Below are 19,000 nucleotides of genomic sequence, written 5' to 3'. Positions count from 1 at the left end.
TGTGGCATCAACAATCATACCACGGTCAAAGTTGTTTAGATTACGCATCTTACCCGTTCTAATGTTTGGTCAAACAACATCTAAAGCTCTCTACTCTATATACTCTATATATTGAGTTGCGGCAGCCACACGTTTTGCTGTTTCGAAGGAGCAGGCTATTTGGGTTAACACGTAGGTGTACCTAATACAGTGGCCGATGAGTGTATGTATGCAGGCCCTTGAAATTGCTTTTCCAACACTGTCAACTCATTAGTGATGATTGATTTCACATTATGGTACGTATATAGAGTCGTATCCAAGTACAACAACATAGCAATAACATGGTGATCCAGGTCACAATAGAGGCCAAGCAGTGGGAGGAGGAAGACGAGGAAGACGAGGAAGACGAGGAAGACGGGGTGGTCAAAGGAATGGCAGGGGACAAGCACCCCTTCTGAGAGGTGGTCGTCGGCCTCGTTTGAGAGGTGGGGGGGAACGTGGTAGAGGACAAGGCCACGGACCAAGACAACGGCAGCAACAGCAAAGAGTGTCCAATGAAATCCGAGCAATAGTTTTAGACCATGTCTTAAATCATGGCACGACAATGACTGAGGCAGCTACAATGATTCAACCAAACCTCAGAAGATCAACCGTGGCCTCAATCATCAGAACTTTCCGCAATGAGTTCCGGTAAGTCTTCAGCATGCACTAAACATTAGGCTACTCTCAACTGTCTAATGACTGTATACTGCATGCCGATGTGTACCACAGAGTAGGTGTGTTCTTACTGTCATTTTCCCTGCAGAATCGAGAACTGCAGAATCGAGACAAAAAAATTCTGACTGACCAATAAGAGCGGGCTGTGGTCAATTTGGCTCGGGCCGGAAATGATATTCACCATACAGAAATTCGGTTGCACATCTTGGACAATGACGACATGTTCAACAATGTGGAAGCCATAAGTTTGCCGACTATTGCACACATGCTGAAAAGGCACCAGGTGTCTCTAAAACAGCTGTACCCTGTGCCTTTTGAAAGAAATGCAGGCAGAGTGAGGCAACTGAGGACGGACCATGTTCAGGTATGTTCAGTTTCAAGATGCCTGTTCTGCATAATTGTAATCAGTAATTCTCTTTCCAAAATGTATTTTTAGAGGGTGATGGAGCTGGATGCTGACGAAAAACATCACAAATTCCTATTTTTGGATGAGGCAGGATTCAACCTGGCCAAGACAAGGAGGAGAGGTCGGAATTTCGTTGGCCAGCGGGCAACCATCCAAGTACCTGGACAACGTGGGGCCAACATCACCATGTGTATTTCGGAAGATGGTGTGGTGGGATGCAGACCTCGTATTGGATCAGAAAATGCAGCTCTCCTTGTAACCTTCCTTGATGAGCTAAATCAGGTCTGTAGAGCTGATGACATGACCTATGTCATTGTGTGGGATAATGTCAGGTTCCACCATGCTCAAATGGTGCAAGCATGGTTTCAGGCCCATCCACAATTTACCACCCTGTATTTAACCCCATGCTCTCCTTTCCTTAACCTGAAATTTTCTCCACATGGAGGTGGAAGGTATATGATAGGCGCCCTCACGAACAAGCCACCCTTCTCCAGGCCATGAATGACACAGGCAATGACATCACGGCAGACCAGTGTCAGGCCTGGATTCGCCATGCCTGAAGATTCTTCCCAAGATGTTTGTGAAAACATCCATTGTGATGTGGATGAGAACCTGTGGCCAAATCCACAAGACAGAGTTGATGGAAATATAGAAGTACAGTAATCAATCCTTTGTTTAGCTTTTTACAGTAAGCCAGGTGAGGAACACTGCAGTTCACATTTTACTGTAGGTTTTTCTTTTTTTGTAGCTAATTATTTTTGCTTGACTCAAAGAAACCTATGTTGTGATTTTATTGTATTTCATTAATACATTTCAGATTTTGTTCAATGATTCCACTGTATCTGTAGTATTCTCTCTACTAGTCCTTCTACAGTGATGTATTTATGAGTAGTACCATAATGAAACATGTATCACATATTTTGTACTACAATATTTAATGATCGTACGAACAACTACACAGTGAAACTATCAGTATCTTGTGTGTGGGTGATCTAAATGAATGTTCCTATGGTATTTCATGATAAATAAGTTATTTGAACCAATGATTCTGCAAGTGCAAGGTTTCTTTAAAGATATGAATGCACAATGGAACACTTTGAACATTGGTCAGCCTGTGTTACAAGTGATGACCGTTTTGAGTTCTGTGTCTAGAGTTTTGAAGAATGACCACAAAGTTATGAAATTAGTGCCAAAGTGATTGTAAAAAAACTCCATTAACATTGAGGATGAACACACAGTGTTATTGAGACCAAACCAAGTGAATCACAGGGTTTCCCACCTCATTGTGTCGATTATCACAAGGTGTCCTTTGTGGACAAGCTCCAGTGGAAACAGCCTCGTACTGTATACTCAGACTCATTGTTTGTGTTGTGCTAAGTTGAATTCCCATCACTCAAACCAGTCCTTTCTCACATTCGGTCACCTGATCCCATCTGTTTTCCTTGACCCTCTCCTTCCAGCTGCAATTGTCAAGTGCTACAGTCAGCAATCAACATCAAACAATAAAGAGAAGACAGGGCAACAAAAAGAGAAGACAGGGCAACAAAAAGAGAAGACAGTGGGCAACAAAAAGAGAAGACAGTGCGCAACAAAAAAGAGAAGACAGTGGGCAACAAAAAGAGAAGACAGTGGGCAAACAAACTGGCAGACAGACTGCCATCACTCAAACCAGTCCTTTCTCACATTCGGTCACCTGATCCCATCTGTTTTCCTTGACCCTCTCCTTCCAGCTGCAATTGTCAAGTGCTACAGTCAGCAATCAACATCAAACAATAAAGAGAAGACAGGGCAACAAAAAGAGAAGACAGGGCAACAAAAAGAGAAGACAGGGCAACAAAAAGAGAAGACAGGGCAACAAAAAGAGAAGACAGGGCAACAAAAAGAGAAGACAGGGCAACAAAAAGAGAAGACAGGGAAACAAAAAGAGAAGACAGTGGGCAAAAAAAAAGAGAAGACAGTGGGCAACAAAAAGAGAAGACAGTGGGCTAACAAACTGGCAGACAGACTAAACACGTATGGCTTGTCTGGCGTGTGGAGAAATATAGGACCAGGCAGGGGGAAGTGTGCATGAGGCTCTCTGTGTGTGTATGTGTGTATGTGTGTGTGTGTGTGTGTGTGTGTGTGTGTGTGTGTGTGTGTGTGTGTGTGTGTGTGTGTGTGTGTGTGTGTCTGTCTGTCTGTCTGTCTGTCTGTCTGTCTGTCTGTCTGTCTGTCTGTCAGCAAACAGTGGGAACAAAAGAGCCTCAGCTCTTGCTCCAGTAGGCCACAGCTGTTGGTATTTAAACTCAATGCAGGTGCTGCAGTCTTTGTGAAGCTACCAGTGCGTCTCCATCATCTCCTTGTGTTTGAGTGTTTGTTGGAGATGTGTGTGTGAACGGTTAATATTGAGCTAAATAAATAAATGGAATATGCAGAAGACATTCAGCTTTGCAAAAACATTTGGAAATGAATAGAGCGAGTGTGTGTAAATGTGTGTGTGTGTGTGTGTGTGTGTGTGTGTGTGCGCACGTGCAAATGTGTAAGAGAAAGATGATGAAGTGGTCTTTCATTAGCAGCGTGTTGGTGGAGGCCCAGTGACACCCAGACAGTGTTCACACTCCCCAGTCACGTGACCTGAGTGAACCTCACCATGCTGCTGTCATGGCACTTCAACATAGTAAAGTGGAATGTGATGATAGAGCAGTGAATACTGGCCAAGACTTATTATAACCCTACCTCTACTGCTCTGGCTGAGAAGACAAAAAAGGATTAGTTCCTCTCAGTGCCATCGGGGAAACTTTACTTAGGGGGAAGTTATTTCACGTAAGAGGAACTTCACAAAGCATTTTCAGGAAGTTGCTGGAGATGCACTTGTGAGATATCTGTTGCACTATACACACAATTGTAAATTAAACAATTACCTTTTTTTTTAGGATGGCTGGGAAATCACTCTTTTTTAGCATGTTTGCTTACTTATTTTGTTGGTCTATGTCCACTCTAAGTCCTGAGTATTGGAGCGGGCTCTGCTCGTTGTAGCAGCTGTCCAGGAGGCACCAGTTGAGCTAACAGTGTGGCTGGACCAGGAGGGGGGCTGACACCAGGTGGGATCCCAGTCTGGATGCCCCCTGCTGGGCATGCTCTGAGCTGGGACTGAGTCATCCTGGTTGAGGTCACACAGGTGGATGGACAACAGGCCACCAGTGTGTGGGGTCCTCGTGGCTCCCATGGGTGGGGGCCGGAGAAATGCCTGTCTACAAAAAGCACCCAGCTATCATGTGTAGTACACTTCAACATCACAAAGAGAGACATTCTGTTCTCGCTGATGGAAACACACTTGCTCACACACACACACACACACACACACACACACACACACACACACACACACACACACACACACACACACACACACACAAACGTCCTCTTCAATTTACTGTAACTTCATTGTTTGCTTGTCACACATTATACACATATACAGTAAATGAAGAACGTGCTCATCATACCACGTTTTTCCTTCCATCCATCTTCATGACATCTAGCACTCATCCATGATCAGTGAAACTATCTCTGGGGAACATGTGGGTGGGCGTCAGGACTTGTCTGCATCCCTGGTTGTGTATTGTGTATGTTTTTGTGTGTGTATTTGGTATTTTTGGTATTTTATTAGGATCCCCATTAGCTGTTGCGATAGCAGCAGCTACTATTCCTGGGGTCCACCCGAGGCCTACATTTATGATTTACATAATACAGAACATTAATATTCGAGGCCTGCATTTATGATTTACATAATACAGAACATTAATAATCAAACATTTATGATTTACATAATACAGAACATGAATAATCAATAATTTATGATTTACATAATACAGAACATGAATAATCAATAATTTATGATTTACATAATACAGAACATTAATAATCAAACATTTATGATTTACATTTAGATATATGACATTTGCATTCAGTAGCATCTATCGTAGGCTATCAGTTACACATACATATCAGTACAGTACATATCAGTACAGCACATATCAGTACAGCACATATCAGTACAGTACATATCAGCACAGTACATTTCAGTACAGTACATATCAGTACAGTACATATCAGTACAGTGCATATCAGTACAGTGCATTTCAGTACAGCACGTATCAGTATAGTACATATCAGTACAGCACATATCAGTACAGCACATATCAGTACAGCACATATAAGTACAACACATATCAGCACAGTACATATCAGTACAGCACATATCAGTACAGTACATATCAGTACAGTACATATCAGTACAGTGCATTTCAGTACAGCACATATCAGTATAGTACATATCAGTACAGCACATATCAGTACAGCACATATCAGTACAGCACATATAAGTACAACACATATCAGTACATATCAGTACAGTACATATCAGTACAGTACATATCAGTACAGCACATATCAGTACAGCACATATCAGTACAGTACATATCAGTACAGTACCTATCAGTACAGCACATATCAGTACAACACATATCAGTTCAGTACATATCAGTACAGTACATGTCAGTGCAGCACATATCAGTGCAGCACATTTCAGTACAGCACATTTCAGTACAGCACATTTCAGTACAGCAGATCATTACAGTGCATATCAGTACAGTACATATCAGTACAGTACATATCAGTACAGCACATATCAGTACAGCACATATCAGTACAGTACATATCAGTACAGTACCTATCAGTACAGCACATATCAGTACAACACATATCAGTTCAGTACATATCAGTACAGCACATATCAGTACAACACACATCAGTACAGTACATACCAGTACAGTACATTTCAGTACAGCACATTTCAGTACAGCACATTTCAGTACAGCACATTTCAGTACAGCAGATCATTACAGTACATATCAGTACAATACATTTCAGTACAACACATATCAGTACAGTACATATCAGTACAGTACATATCAGTACAATACATATCAGTACATATCAGTACAGCACATATCAGTACAATACATATCAGTACAATACATATCAGTACAGTACACATCAGTACAGTACATATCAGAACAATACATATCAGTACAGCACACATCAGTACAGTACATATCATTACAATACATATCAGTACAGTACACATCAGTACAGTACATATCAGAACAATACATATCAGTACAGTACACATCAGTACAGTACACATCAGTACAGTACATATCAGTACAATACATATCAGTACAGCACATATCAGTACAGTACATATCAGTACAGTACCTATCAGTACAGCACATATAAGTACAACACATATCAGTTCAGTACATATCAGTACAGCACATATCAGTACAACACACATCAGTACAGTACATACCAGTACAGTACATTTCAGTACAGCACATTTCAGTACAGCACATTTCAGTACAGCACATTTCAGTACAGCAGATCATTACAGTACATATCAGTACAATACATATCAGTACAATACATATCAGTACAACACATATCAGTACAGTACACATCAGTACAGTACATATCAGAACAATACATATCAGTACAGTACACATCAGTACAGTACATATCAGTACAATACACATCAGTACAGTACATATCAGTACAATACATATCAGTACAGTACATATCAGTACAATACATATCAGTACAGTACACATCAGTACAGTACATATCAGTACAATACATATCAGTACATACCACAGGAGGTTGGTGGCACCTTAATTGGGGAGGACGGGCACGGAGTAATGGCTGGAGTGGAATCAGTGGAATGGTATTAAATACATCAAACACATGGTTTCCATGCCATTCCATTCATTCCGTTTCAGCCACTATTATGAGCTGTCCTCCCCTCAACAGGTACATAGATATCAGTACATACACACAAAATATTTAGGTAAAACAGGCAAGAGGCGCTGTGATGTGAGGTGTTGCTTTATCTGTTTTTAAAAGCCAGGTTTTCTGTTCACTTGATTTGGGGGCTGTGAAAATACATGTATGGTGGGGTAAGTGTGTGTGTCAACACATTGTTTCCCATAAAATCAAGAAGCGATACTTATGAGAGAGACTGGCATGTACAGTGGGGCAAAAAAGTTAAATTTTTAAAGAATTTATTTGCAAATTATGGTGGAAAATAAGTAATTGACCAAATACTTATTTTCCACCATAATTTGCAAATAAATTTGCAAATAAATTCATAAATAAATCCTACAATGTGATTTTCTGGATTTTTTCCCCTCATTTTGTCTGTCATAGTTGAAGTGTACCTATGATGAAAATTACAGGCCTCTCTCATCTTTTTAAGTGGGAGAACTTGCACAATTGGTGGCTGACTAAATATTTTTTTGCCCCACTGTATAGTATTGGGCCAGTTACAGTTTTTCTAGGTCCTTCTTTGCATCACCGGATCATGCGTGTGTGTGTGTGTGTGTGTGTGTGTGTGTGTGTGTGTGTGTGTGTGTGTGTGTGTGTGTGTGTGTACACACAGCTTGCGTCCCTTGCCTTGTACAATGGCACCCATATGGAAAATAGACACTCTCCAATCGGGGACTGGCCAAAGTACAATCTGATCAAGAATTCCCTGTGAGAAAGGAAATGTGTGCGTGTGTGTGTGTGTGTGTGTGTGTGTGTGTGTGTGTGTGTGTGTGTGTGTGTGTGTGTGTGTGTGTGTGTGTGTGTGTGTGTGTGTGTGTGTGTGTGTGTGTGTGTGTGTGTGTGTGTGTAAGAGAGAGAGAGAATGAGTGAGAAAAGTGCTAAACTATAAAAATGATCATTTTAGGAATATGTAATCATTTTGAAGTAGCATATTGACCCAGTAGCTATTTGCACATTATTCATCCAGTGTGTTCAGTTTTCATACATTTCTTAGTGTCAGTAAAAAGGCACATTTTCAAGGGGGAGACTAAAGTCCAGTGATGAATAGACAAGGTGAGATGTGGACAGCACCAGTCACAGCCTGCGTCCTTCAGGGACTGAGCTTTAACATTGAGCCTCAGGGGACATCTGGTGGTCAGTTGATGTATAACACAAGAATGCAACGAATCCTAGACAGACTTTATTTTCATTAATGCTATACATACAAATTAATACTAATGAATACATTGATCAAGTAAATAGTAGTCAATTTCAGTAGGCAGAATCATTGCCTTCAAAACATATTTTGGAATGTTGATGGTTTCACATGACGTCCTTGGAGCAACATTTAGTTATGATGTCTGTGGGACATTTAGGATGCAGGAATGTTCACCAGAGCTGTTGCCAGATAATTGAATGTTAATTTCTCTACCATAAGCCACCTCCAACGTTGTTTTATAGAATTTGGCAGTACGTCCAACCGTGCGTTTGTGTGTCTGCTATTTTTTTTATTTAGGACTTTTAGGTTTGACCTAATCTGCCTTGGCTTTACGGCCCATTACTCTATTTTTATCACTGTTGTTGACCAACCAGTGTTTTGATGAGAGAACCAATCCAATCACTGTGACATGCATTTTAAAACCAAGATGATTGTGCTATATATTAGTGAGAAGAAAAACAACTCTAGGCTATTACTCCTCCTCATCTTCTTAGAGAGTACAGGCTTCATATATTCCGTTTCCAGAGGTATATAGTATGTTTTGGTATTACTGGGGGAGGTGGAGGCAGAGAGATTACACAATGCCAATCTGATTTGATTGAAAATGCAAATCCCAGACTGGCCTCGACGTCCAATCTCACCCCATCCCGGCACTGACACTGCCGCTGCCCGCTGTCCCATAAACCCACTTCTTAATCCCAAAGCCTTTTTAGTTCATGGCCAGTGTGCCACCCATGTCATAGATAAATCCCCCAGTCAATCTTACCAACCTGCCCCCACCCTATCCTCTCTGCCTTTGCCTGTCTCAGCATCAGCCACAAACTGGCAGTCACTCACCTGGGCCACACATGATCAGTCTCTTGTAATTTTGTTGGTACCTATTCAGGGCCCTATTGTAGGTGAAGGTCAGTCCTCCACATAACTGGTTGTGGTGTAGGGTACTGTAGGCTACTCTCTCTTGTACAGCACAGTATTATTCTCGGCCACATAATTAGGGAGCAACGGCAGACATTATAAATGTCAGAATTGTCGTCAGACTTCTGGTCCCAGGGGAGTAAGAGGCTTTTGACCAAATTGACGATGCTCTCTGATAGGCTCAGTGCGCCTATGACCAGTGCGAGGCGGTGAGAAGTATCGCATGCCAAGCCCACTGATGGAATATGGGAGATGCCAAACCAAAGCAGTATACGAGTGTAAGGATGCGGGAAAGGAACAACCTTATTCTACGACGGTAAAACGAATCGCATAAATCCTGGGTTACTAAGCTTCTGACTATGTATATTTGCGGAACTGTTGACAACAAAGTCAAACGTATAGAGTCAGAAGTAGCTTGCTGGACAAAAAAAAAGTTGTTTTTCTCTCCCACCCCTTCCTTCCTATCTTCCTTCCTCTGGACCAAAACTACGCAGAATTCTGGAGGATCGACTGAAGTCACATTGACAAAGCACGCGTTGCCAGTATTTTACATCCACAAAGTGATCACAATGATCACTTGGAAATGTGTCCCCTATATGTGACCTTTATTAAAAACAATTTACATACAATATAGCCTAGCAGTGCGCGCTCTCGGTGAAACGCAGCATCAGCACCACTAACTGATCCGCGTCCCCGCCCCGGCAGAGGCTACCCGAGATCCCGGGAAGAGGAGTTGGAACTGCGCGAGTTAAAGTTGGGAAAAGGGGGGTGAAAGGATGCTACCGTGCCCTGTGGATAGGAGAACACAATCTACGATCTAATTAACATAGCATGTGCGGAGACGCGTGTCCTCTGTAAAGGATGTTTTGCAAAATATTGAGCATAAGCCTTTTATTTTGGGGTTGTCAAGAATGCTCATCACGTAAGTCTTGTGAAACAGTAATGGTCATTTCTGTCAGTGTCTTGTCCTTTGTTAGCCTATTGCTTTCAGATAAATTAAATAGCCTAAGCCTGTATATGCAGCATGTCGATAACAATATTGACATAAAAAGGGATTCATTGTAAAAAAACATGTGAATCAAGAAAGAAGTGGCTTAAACCTCTGGGCAATAGGTGCATCTAGTCTTTGAAGGGCAGAACATCTGATATAAAATGACCAATAATCATCAAAACATTGTATGAGGGTTAATGATGGCTGTTATGTTTTACACAGTTGCATATTCTATATATTTTTGCTTTGAATTCTGAGGAAAGTCAAGTGGCATGTTTCCTGCGGGCTGAGGGCGCGCGGCGGTTACAGTCTCGTACTGGGCTTTCTGCATTGCAGTGCTTTCTCGCGCCAGCGTGCAAGTTTCTGCATCGCATGGTTCATTTCCCGCCCACCTCTCTAGCACTCTGTAACGGTCATGCCAAATTACCACCGTGACATAGAGAATATCCCAACCTGTGATAATGATGGCTCTGAACATGTGGTTTATTATCTGTAAAAGCGAAAGGAATGATTAGAGCCGTGTGCGGGACCACCCCACTGCAGTACTTTCGCAGAGTGTGTGCTCATCACCTGTCCGCGAGCAAAACGTCCCCTTCATGTAGGAACACGCATGACGCGGCAAAAAAATCCTAATAGGAATTCCGTGATCAATGACGTATATCGTTTTTTAATAGTCGTTTTTTTTGGCGTGGTTGTACAGCAGGGTATAACATGCAAGGTCATTGGGAGATGGAGTTGAGATGCATGTGGGGGAAAAAACTTGGTGGTGCCTCTTTCCATGCATCAATGTCGAAGCAATTACCTCAGAAGATCTGAACTGCATTCATCATGAATGAATTAAAGGCTGCAGCGTGATTCACCAAGCAGTTAAAAAGAAGATGGGGTGAGGGGGAGGGAAATGGAAAGGGAGGGAGGGTGGAGGGAGAGAGGGGGGACGGTGGGCTAGGACCACCTGACACCATGATATTTGGATGTACCGTGTAAAGGTCTAAACTTCTGAAAAACATTGTTACTTCACTTCATATCACTGCATATAGTACAGTAAACAGGGCAGGTAGTTTGTTTTGCTCTCTCTAGGCTCTATTAGGGATTACTAGTGAATACTTAGTGCCCCAGTGCCCTCTTGGTGCTGTGGCGGTGTTAGTGTAAGAGGATCATACAGGCAGGCTATCCTGCGCTGCTGGACTATCAGATAGAGTGATTATTAAGGTGGGAGTTAAATATCTGGGGCATTTGGGTGTGATATTGTGGTGAGTTGGTCTGTATGTCCATGTATGGTACATTTGGGTGTGATATTGTGGTGAGTTGGTCTGTATGTCCATGTATGGTACATTTGGGTGTGATATTGTGGTGAGTTGGTCTGTATGTCCATGTATGGTACATTTGGGTGTGATATTGTGGTGAGTTGGTCTGTATGTCCATGTATGGTACATTTGGGTGTGATATTGTGGTGAGTTGGTCTGTATGTCCATGTATGGTACATTTGGGTGTGATATTGTGGTGAGTTGGTCTGTATGTCCATGTATGGTACATTTGGGTGTGATATTGTGGTGAGTTGGTCTGTATGTCCATGTATGGTACATTTGGGTGTGATATTGTGGTGAGTTGGTCTGTATGTCCATGTATGGTACATTTGGGTGTGATATTGTGGTGAGTTGGTCTGTATGTCCATGTATGGTACATTTGGGTGTGATATTGTGGTGAGTTGGTCTGTATGTCCATGTATGGTACATTTGGTTGTGTAAATACATTGTGAACACTTGTTATGGTCATGTGGTGGGACGTCTATTTTTTGTTGTGGTCTCACATGGATTCCATTTTGGGTAACTAGGGGGGGTTTATAGAATCCATGTGTGTGTTGGGGTAACCACACGGGTCAGTTTTTCTAGATGTGTTTACACCAGTAGAGTATTTGGCATTTTGTTCTGTGGTCTATTGCGTTACTACTGTATGCCTTCAGTATTGAGGGAAGTTGGTTGTAAGTGCTGGCTATTAGGGGTGTAGTATCACACTACGGTGTTTGGAAGCTGACTGGTTTACTGTGATGTTGTTGTGGTGATTTACCCCCTGTAGTTTGGCCTGCCGGCCTGTGTATCTGGGCGCTGGCAGGCATATGAGCAGTGCCCACGACTCAGGCTGTGAGTCAGGCAGGCAGCCAGGCATATACTCTACATCTGCTGTGGATGGGATGTGAGGTACACAGTGGAACTGAGCCAGATTAAAACGGAGACTCCATTCCCGGGACATGCTCATCTGGGGTGGGGCTAACACACAGCATTGCTGGAGCACGCCTACTATGCTACTGCCCTTGCAGCTGCCCTGCTGTGTGTGTGTGTGTGTGTGTGTCACAGGAGGTTGGTGGCACCTTAATTCGTGAGAATGGGCTGATGGTAATGACTGGAGCGGAATCAGTGCAATGGTATCAAATACTACATGATTTCCATGTGTTTGATTCCATTCCCTGTGCTCCGTTCCTGCCATTATTATGAGCCGTCCTCCCTTCAGCAGAGTCCCGTGGAGTGTGTGCATGTATGTGTTTATTACTGTGAAAACATGTATGTATCTGTTTGTATGTGTGTGCACTGACGTGTGTTGTTCAGTCTTGGTGTGCTGCCCATGCATCTCCAGTCCTCACAGAGACTAGTTGTGTGTTGTGGTGTGTATGTGTGTGTGTGTGTGTGTGTGTGTGTGTGTGAGTGAGAGGAATTGATATGGAGGATAGAGGTGCACCAGTGGAAACTTTGTTTGGTTCTATTCTTAGACAGATATAAGATGCTGTGGGATGATGGTCCTGTATATGAGATGTTTTGGGGCTTTGATGTCTTTCATATCCTCCGTGTCGCCAGGCAGATACTCCCCACTGTGAGGCCTGACTTTGGCTATGAATAATTCAGAGTCTGCACTCGAACACGCACCAGCCTGCCTTCCACTCTGTGTGCCACACAACCCCAATACAAAAACATTCTGGCATTTAACATTAAACATTAGGATTCTTGGCTCCTAATCATCCATGAAAAAGCAGAGATATTCATCACACTGTACATCATTTATCACTGCATGATGTGTCCGGAGGAGGCTGTTTCAATATGCTCAGTAATTGTGATGTGTCAGTCCAGACAGCCCCAGCCCCCTGCAGCCTCTCCATCCCACAGTAACACTAGACTGATGCGTCAGCATCTCTGATATGCCGGCAGCAGCTCTTCACACTTATGGCCAACTGAGCCAAGCCAAGACAATACTATGTACAGACTCAGTGAGCATAGCCTTGCTATTGAGAAAGGCTGGCGTAGGCAGACCTGGCTCTCAAGAAAAGACAGGCTGTGCACATTGCCCACAAAATGAGGTGGAAACTGAGATGTACTTCCTATCCTCCTGCCAAATGTATGACCATATTAGTGACATGTATTTCCCTCAGATTACACAGACCCTCAAAGAATTTGAAAACAAATCCAATTTTGGTAAACTTCTATATCTATTGGGTGAAATACCAGTGTGCCATCACAGCGGCAAGATTTGTGACCTGTTGCCACAAGAAAAGGGCAACCAGTGAAGAACAAACACTATTGTAAATACAACCCATTTTTAAGTTTATTTATTTTTCCTTTTGTACTTGACATATTTGCACATAATATGACATTTGACATGTCTTTAGTCTTTTGGAACTTTTGTGAGTGTAATGTTTACTGTTAATTTGTATTGTTTATTTCACTTTTGTTTATTATCAACTTCACTTGCTTTGGCAATTTTGACATATGTTTCCCATGCCAATAAAGCCCTTAAATACAATTTATGAGAGCGAGAGAGAGAGAGAGAGAGAGAGACAGATAGAGGGAGAGAGAGAGAGAGAAGGGGGAGAGAGAGGGTGAGGGAGAAGTAGCATGATCGAGAGGGGGTGAGAGAGAAAGAGATGGAGGGGGAGAGAGAGAGGAGAGAGAGGAGAGAGAGAGAGAAAAAAAAGTGAGAGAGAAGAAGAGGAAGAGAGCGGGGGGGTGGAATGTTCTGGATAAGCTCTGGGTATGTCTTTTAGTAACTGCGACACAGCGACACCCACTTGAGAAGTGTTTGAGATAAGAGATCAAATGAGAAGAAGAGAGAGGGAAGGTGTTAGGTAAGGCACTCCCTCATGATTTTGGCTTAGGAGAGAGAGAGAGAGAGAGAGAGAGAGAGAGAGAGAGAGAGAGAGAGAGAGAGAAAAGAGGCGTGCTGAGTGAGATGGAGGGATAGGTGATGTGAGGAGAGAGAAGAGGGTGGTTTGGAGTTGGATGGAGGGGGGAGAGGAAGAGAGAAGAGCATCCTTTCAGTAGGAAGTGGGCGTTGAGTGGCAAGGCCTGGGTTAACCTCCAGCAGTCCTATTAGCTCTCTGCTTTCCTTATGCCTTTAATACCTGTAGTTCTTCTCCACCCTCTACAGCCCTCTACACTGCTCACCACGGAAATTAACACAAACTTTAACTTCTATGAGTGTAGGGCTAGTTATAGGCTTTGTTGTTGGAGTTAGCTGAAGAATCATTGACTTGACTAACAGGCAGCAGAGTATTGTACTTCATGACATACTTCATTAACAGTGAGTTCTCAGCCTGTAATGTCTGCAGGAGAGGATCAGGGGACATGGCCAGAAAGGTCACCGAGTCCAGACTCAGATACCAAGACAGAGAGAGTATACTATAACACTCAAGGTCAAAGGCAGCACATGTCTCTGGCTCGGCTGATTTCTTTCCATCCGGATTGGACTTGTCCTTGGATGACAGCATTCACGGCCCCGTGACAGATTTTTTATTTATTTACCTTTATTTAACCAGGCAAGTCAGTTAAGAACACATTCTTATTTTCAATGACGGCCTGGGAACAGTGGGTTAACTGCCTGTTCAGGGGCAGAACGACAGATTTGTACCATGTCAGCTCGGGGGTTTGAACTCGCAACCTTCCGGTTACTAGTCCAACGCTCTAACCACTAGGCTACGCTCGGGGGTTTGAACTCGCAACCTTCCGGTTACTAGTCCAACGCTCTAACCACTAGGCTACGCTGCTGTTTTTGACAGTGGGAAATGAAATGGAAGGTGTTTAGGCTCAGAGTGAGTGGCATAGTGTACTGACTGTTTTGCCTGACCAGTTCAATGATGCTGTCTCACATACTGTGGGGTAGTATGGAGAGTACAGAGATAAGGTTTCATTCTTCAGCTGAGGTTATCCCCTGATAGTTGTTCCTGTTTTGAGCTCTTCCACTCCGGCGCTCCTGTCTCCATTTATTTTCTCCCTCTTCAAGAGGTGTTCTAAAGATGAGTCCATACCCTCACTCACTCACTCACCTCCCTCCAATCTTCCTTCCCTCCCTCCCTCCCTCTGCAGCCTGAATACTAATCCTGCGAACGTCTCCCTGCGAACGTCTCCCTGGGCTCCCCAGGTTTTATACTGTGAGATTTGGTGCTCTCTTTCTTTCCCCCCTTGGCTTTTTCTCTCTCTCCATCTTCTCAGCCTGTTTGTCCATCTATTCCTCTATCTACATGACTCTGAGCTGGGCGGAGGAGTAACAGACATGTTATGACATTGCAGAAGATAAGGCAGTGTTTTCTAGTGACCGTGGCGAGGACATAGTGGGTTTATCTGTGCCAATGACAAGATTAGGCAGAATTATAGTGATTCCTAATTGCTGAGGGTATTTATCAAGGAGGGGGGATGGCGGATGAGACAGACGGTTGATGAGACGATGAGGGAACATCTCTGATTTATTTTGCTGCTATCTGTCCACTAGGCACCCATAGAATAACACCAGCTATCTCCCTGAGAGACAGTCAGTATCATTAACTGCATACTATTTCAGGCAAAACAGATGATCACACACACACACACACACACACACACACACACACACACACACACACACACACACACACACACACACACACACACACACACACACACACACACACACACACACACACACACACACACACACACACACACACCGTTCATTTCCAAATGTGTTTGCAAAGCTGAAAGCCCTCTGCATATTCCATTTATTTCTTTAGCTCAATAAAAAGGGGACGGTTGGAGGTTCTCTTCTTGATGACGATCATTCATCTCACCGGCACAGTGCAAAAAATACTTACTGGCTTCTGGTTTCATGCCTGACTCAATCCACCATCCATTACTGCTGAAATAAAGACATTAGTTAGGTCTCTGCATCTTTATCTGGGAGGATTGATGATTAGATTCATCTTAAGGAGACATTTTACACTGTAGCATTACAGATGACTGCACCGTGCACTGTGCAGATGGGAGGTCATATTGTGGAAGGGTTATTACTGCACACCACAGAGAGGCCTAATTAGTCTGTGCTTTTATTTTCCTGCCCCTAAATCAGACTTGTTGAATGTTCATAGCTTGTGACCCAGCTACAGGACAGATTATGCAGTGCCTAATTAGTTGCAATCCAACGTCTGTCTCTTATCTGTGTGAGGAGAGGCACCACTAAACCACGCTGGGTTCTGTTCAGCTGAAATCCCTGCTGTTATCGTGTGATTTGAACGGTTTTGGAGAATGATGTATTGTGTAGTCTGAGTATTACTGTAATCTCTGTGTTTAACCGCCTCTTCTCTCTCATCTTTTGTTCTAGATGAATGTGTTGATCCCTTGGTATCTTCGCTCTATGCCAACTCCTTCTTGGCCTCTTCCAGATATAACTTTTTGTACTCGGCCAACTTTGCCAAATTGTATGGTTAGTTTTCTACTTCATTGATTAATTTGTTGTTTTATGTCTTTATGTAGACTATTTGGTGTTGTGTATGTGACTGGATGATTTATGTTGTGTATATTGCCTATTATCTACAGTATGTGTGTATTCAGTGTGATGAGAACTGTGTGTGTGTGTGTGTGTGCATGGCCAGTGTGTGAATATTGCCTATCTCTATGTGTGTGTAATGAAGTCAGTGTGAGTTCTGGTTGATGACGTGGGTGTGTTGCGTTCCTCCTCCAGGGAGCAGTGGCTGGTCCCCATCCCCCCGGGACCGACAGCCCTGGCTGCAGATTGATCTGAAGAGGAAGTACCGCATCCAGGCCATCGCCACCCAGGGCACCTTCAATTCCTATGACTGGGTCACCAAGTACACCCTTCTCTATGGTGACCGCCCCGACTCCTGGACGCCCTACGTTATGAAAGGAGGGAACTCGGTAGGGAGGGGAGAGGGGGGGGGGGGGGGTTAAATGATTTATTATTTGCTCTCAGTTTGAAAGTTGTCTACAGGCTAAGAGTGACTGGTAGGAAGATGATTAAATTATGACATTTGAGTGAACTATCCATTTAGGTTGGGGTCTGTCAGGTAAAAAAAAAAAACTGTCATTCAAATGTAATCCTTGGCAGTCTGTTCACACTGGGCACAGACTTCAAATCAATGTCTATTCCACGTTGTTTCAATGTAATGTCATTGAAATTCATTGAAATAACATGGAAACAACGTTGATTCAACCAGCGTGTTCCCAGTGGGTTGTTTGATTTCATGTTAGAAATGTTCACCAAGTAACAGTTAGAGACAACATTACCACATTATCCCTCAGTGAGAGAATCTGACAACACTAATCTGTTTTCATCTGTTTATTAGTGAATGAATAACTCTTCTTCTCTCTCATATATATATATATATATAAATCATCTCTCTTTCCCTCTCTCTCTCTCCCTCTGCTGTGCACAGACGATGCCTGGGAACTGGAACTACCACCAGGTGAAGAGGAATGTGTTCCACTATGCCTTCACAGCCAAACACATCCGCCTCCTGCCCCTGGGGTGGAACACAGAGAATGGAGGCAAGATTGGCGTCAGGCTGGAGGTGTTTGGCTGTGCTTATGGTGAGGACATCTTTCAGAATCAGTGTAACTATAATTTGCTGTAGGAGTCTTCTTCGAAATCTCAAGATAGCACGCTCAACAGTCATGCAATGAACACAGTTGACAGTCAGTAACAAACAACTCAATGACACCAATGTCAAACAGTACCTATCAAACATCCATCTACACCATATCACAGGAACACTTTTGAGCCTCTCAACCATTTGAATCTTCATAGGATCACAAATGTGCCATTCGACCTCTAACATCTAACCACTTCCCCTTTCTTTCTCGGCCAGACTCCTACGTGATGCAGATGAACGGGGACGACTCGGTGGCCTTCATGTTCCCAGGGAAGAGGTTCCGGACCCTGCAGGACCATTTTGCCGTGAACTTTAAGACCCTGGAGCAGGACGGGCTGCTGCTACACAGTGAGGGAGTCCAGGGAGACATCTTGTCCCTGGAGCTGAGGAAAGGACGCCTCGTCCTCACCATCGGCCTAGGTAGGATCAGCTGGAATGCGTGGGGTGCGGCTGGGCAGAGACATGGGTGGAGGACACCAAAGAAGCACTCTGACCAGTTGGTCTGTGAAGGATCAAATCGAAACAAATGGAAGTCAAAGGAAATTCAATCAGTTTATTGTCATAAACACAAGATACAGGATACAATGAAATGCTTAATGGAACATAAATATTCATGTTGTCGGGTGATTATAGAATCTGATAGGCTGGGATATGGTTTAAGGGGTTCAGTTTCCTAGATTAGATTGAATTATTTTTACTGGATGAAAAACAAGGCGTGAATGTCCCTGTCAATCCTCCATTACTGCTGAAGCAGACATTAGGCTTCTGTATCTGTGAGGAGAACTCAGGTTGGTATAGCCATTACTTCAGCTCCACCTTCTCTAAAGGAAACATTTATAGAAAAAAGTATACACGCTGTAACTGTAAGTCGCTTTGGATGAAAGCATCTGCTAAACGGCCTACAGTATAGCTATAGCTTGAACTGTAGCAAACTACAGCGAACTATAGCGAGCTTGATTATTGAGTGAGTTTTACCCAGCAGTACTCCCATCATCCTATCAAATTCTTACGTCATTCATTTCCGTTCTCCTA

At 43.2% G+C, this 19,000-nt stretch overlaps 1 protein-coding gene across 1 annotated transcript in view; it reads left to right on the top strand.

The window, feature by feature from the left end:
• The first annotated feature begins 320 nt into the window (after positions 1-320).
• LOC109897298 (contactin-associated protein 1) overlaps positions 321-19,000 on the top strand; it is a 42,483-nt gene continuing 23,803 nt past the window's right edge. The window contains exons 1-7 of the mRNA XM_031834973.1: positions 321-413; positions 1,133-1,307; positions 9,373-9,393; positions 16,681-16,782; positions 17,041-17,234; positions 17,753-17,906; positions 18,185-18,388. Coding sequence (XP_031690833.1) covers positions 321-413; positions 1,133-1,307; positions 9,373-9,393; positions 16,681-16,782; positions 17,041-17,234; positions 17,753-17,906; positions 18,185-18,388 — 943 coding nt within the window. The remainder of the gene's footprint in view (positions 414-1,132; positions 1,308-9,372; positions 9,394-16,680; positions 16,783-17,040; positions 17,235-17,752; positions 17,907-18,184; positions 18,389-19,000) is intronic.

The sequence above is a fragment of the Oncorhynchus kisutch genome, linkage group LG10 (assembly GCF_002021735.2).
Source record: "Oncorhynchus kisutch isolate 150728-3 linkage group LG10, Okis_V2, whole genome shotgun sequence".
Classification (NCBI taxonomy): Eukaryota; Metazoa; Chordata; class Actinopteri; order Salmoniformes; family Salmonidae; genus Oncorhynchus; species Oncorhynchus kisutch.
Note: the sequence above shows the minus strand (reverse complement) of the source record. Positions and strands in the feature narration are given on the sequence as shown.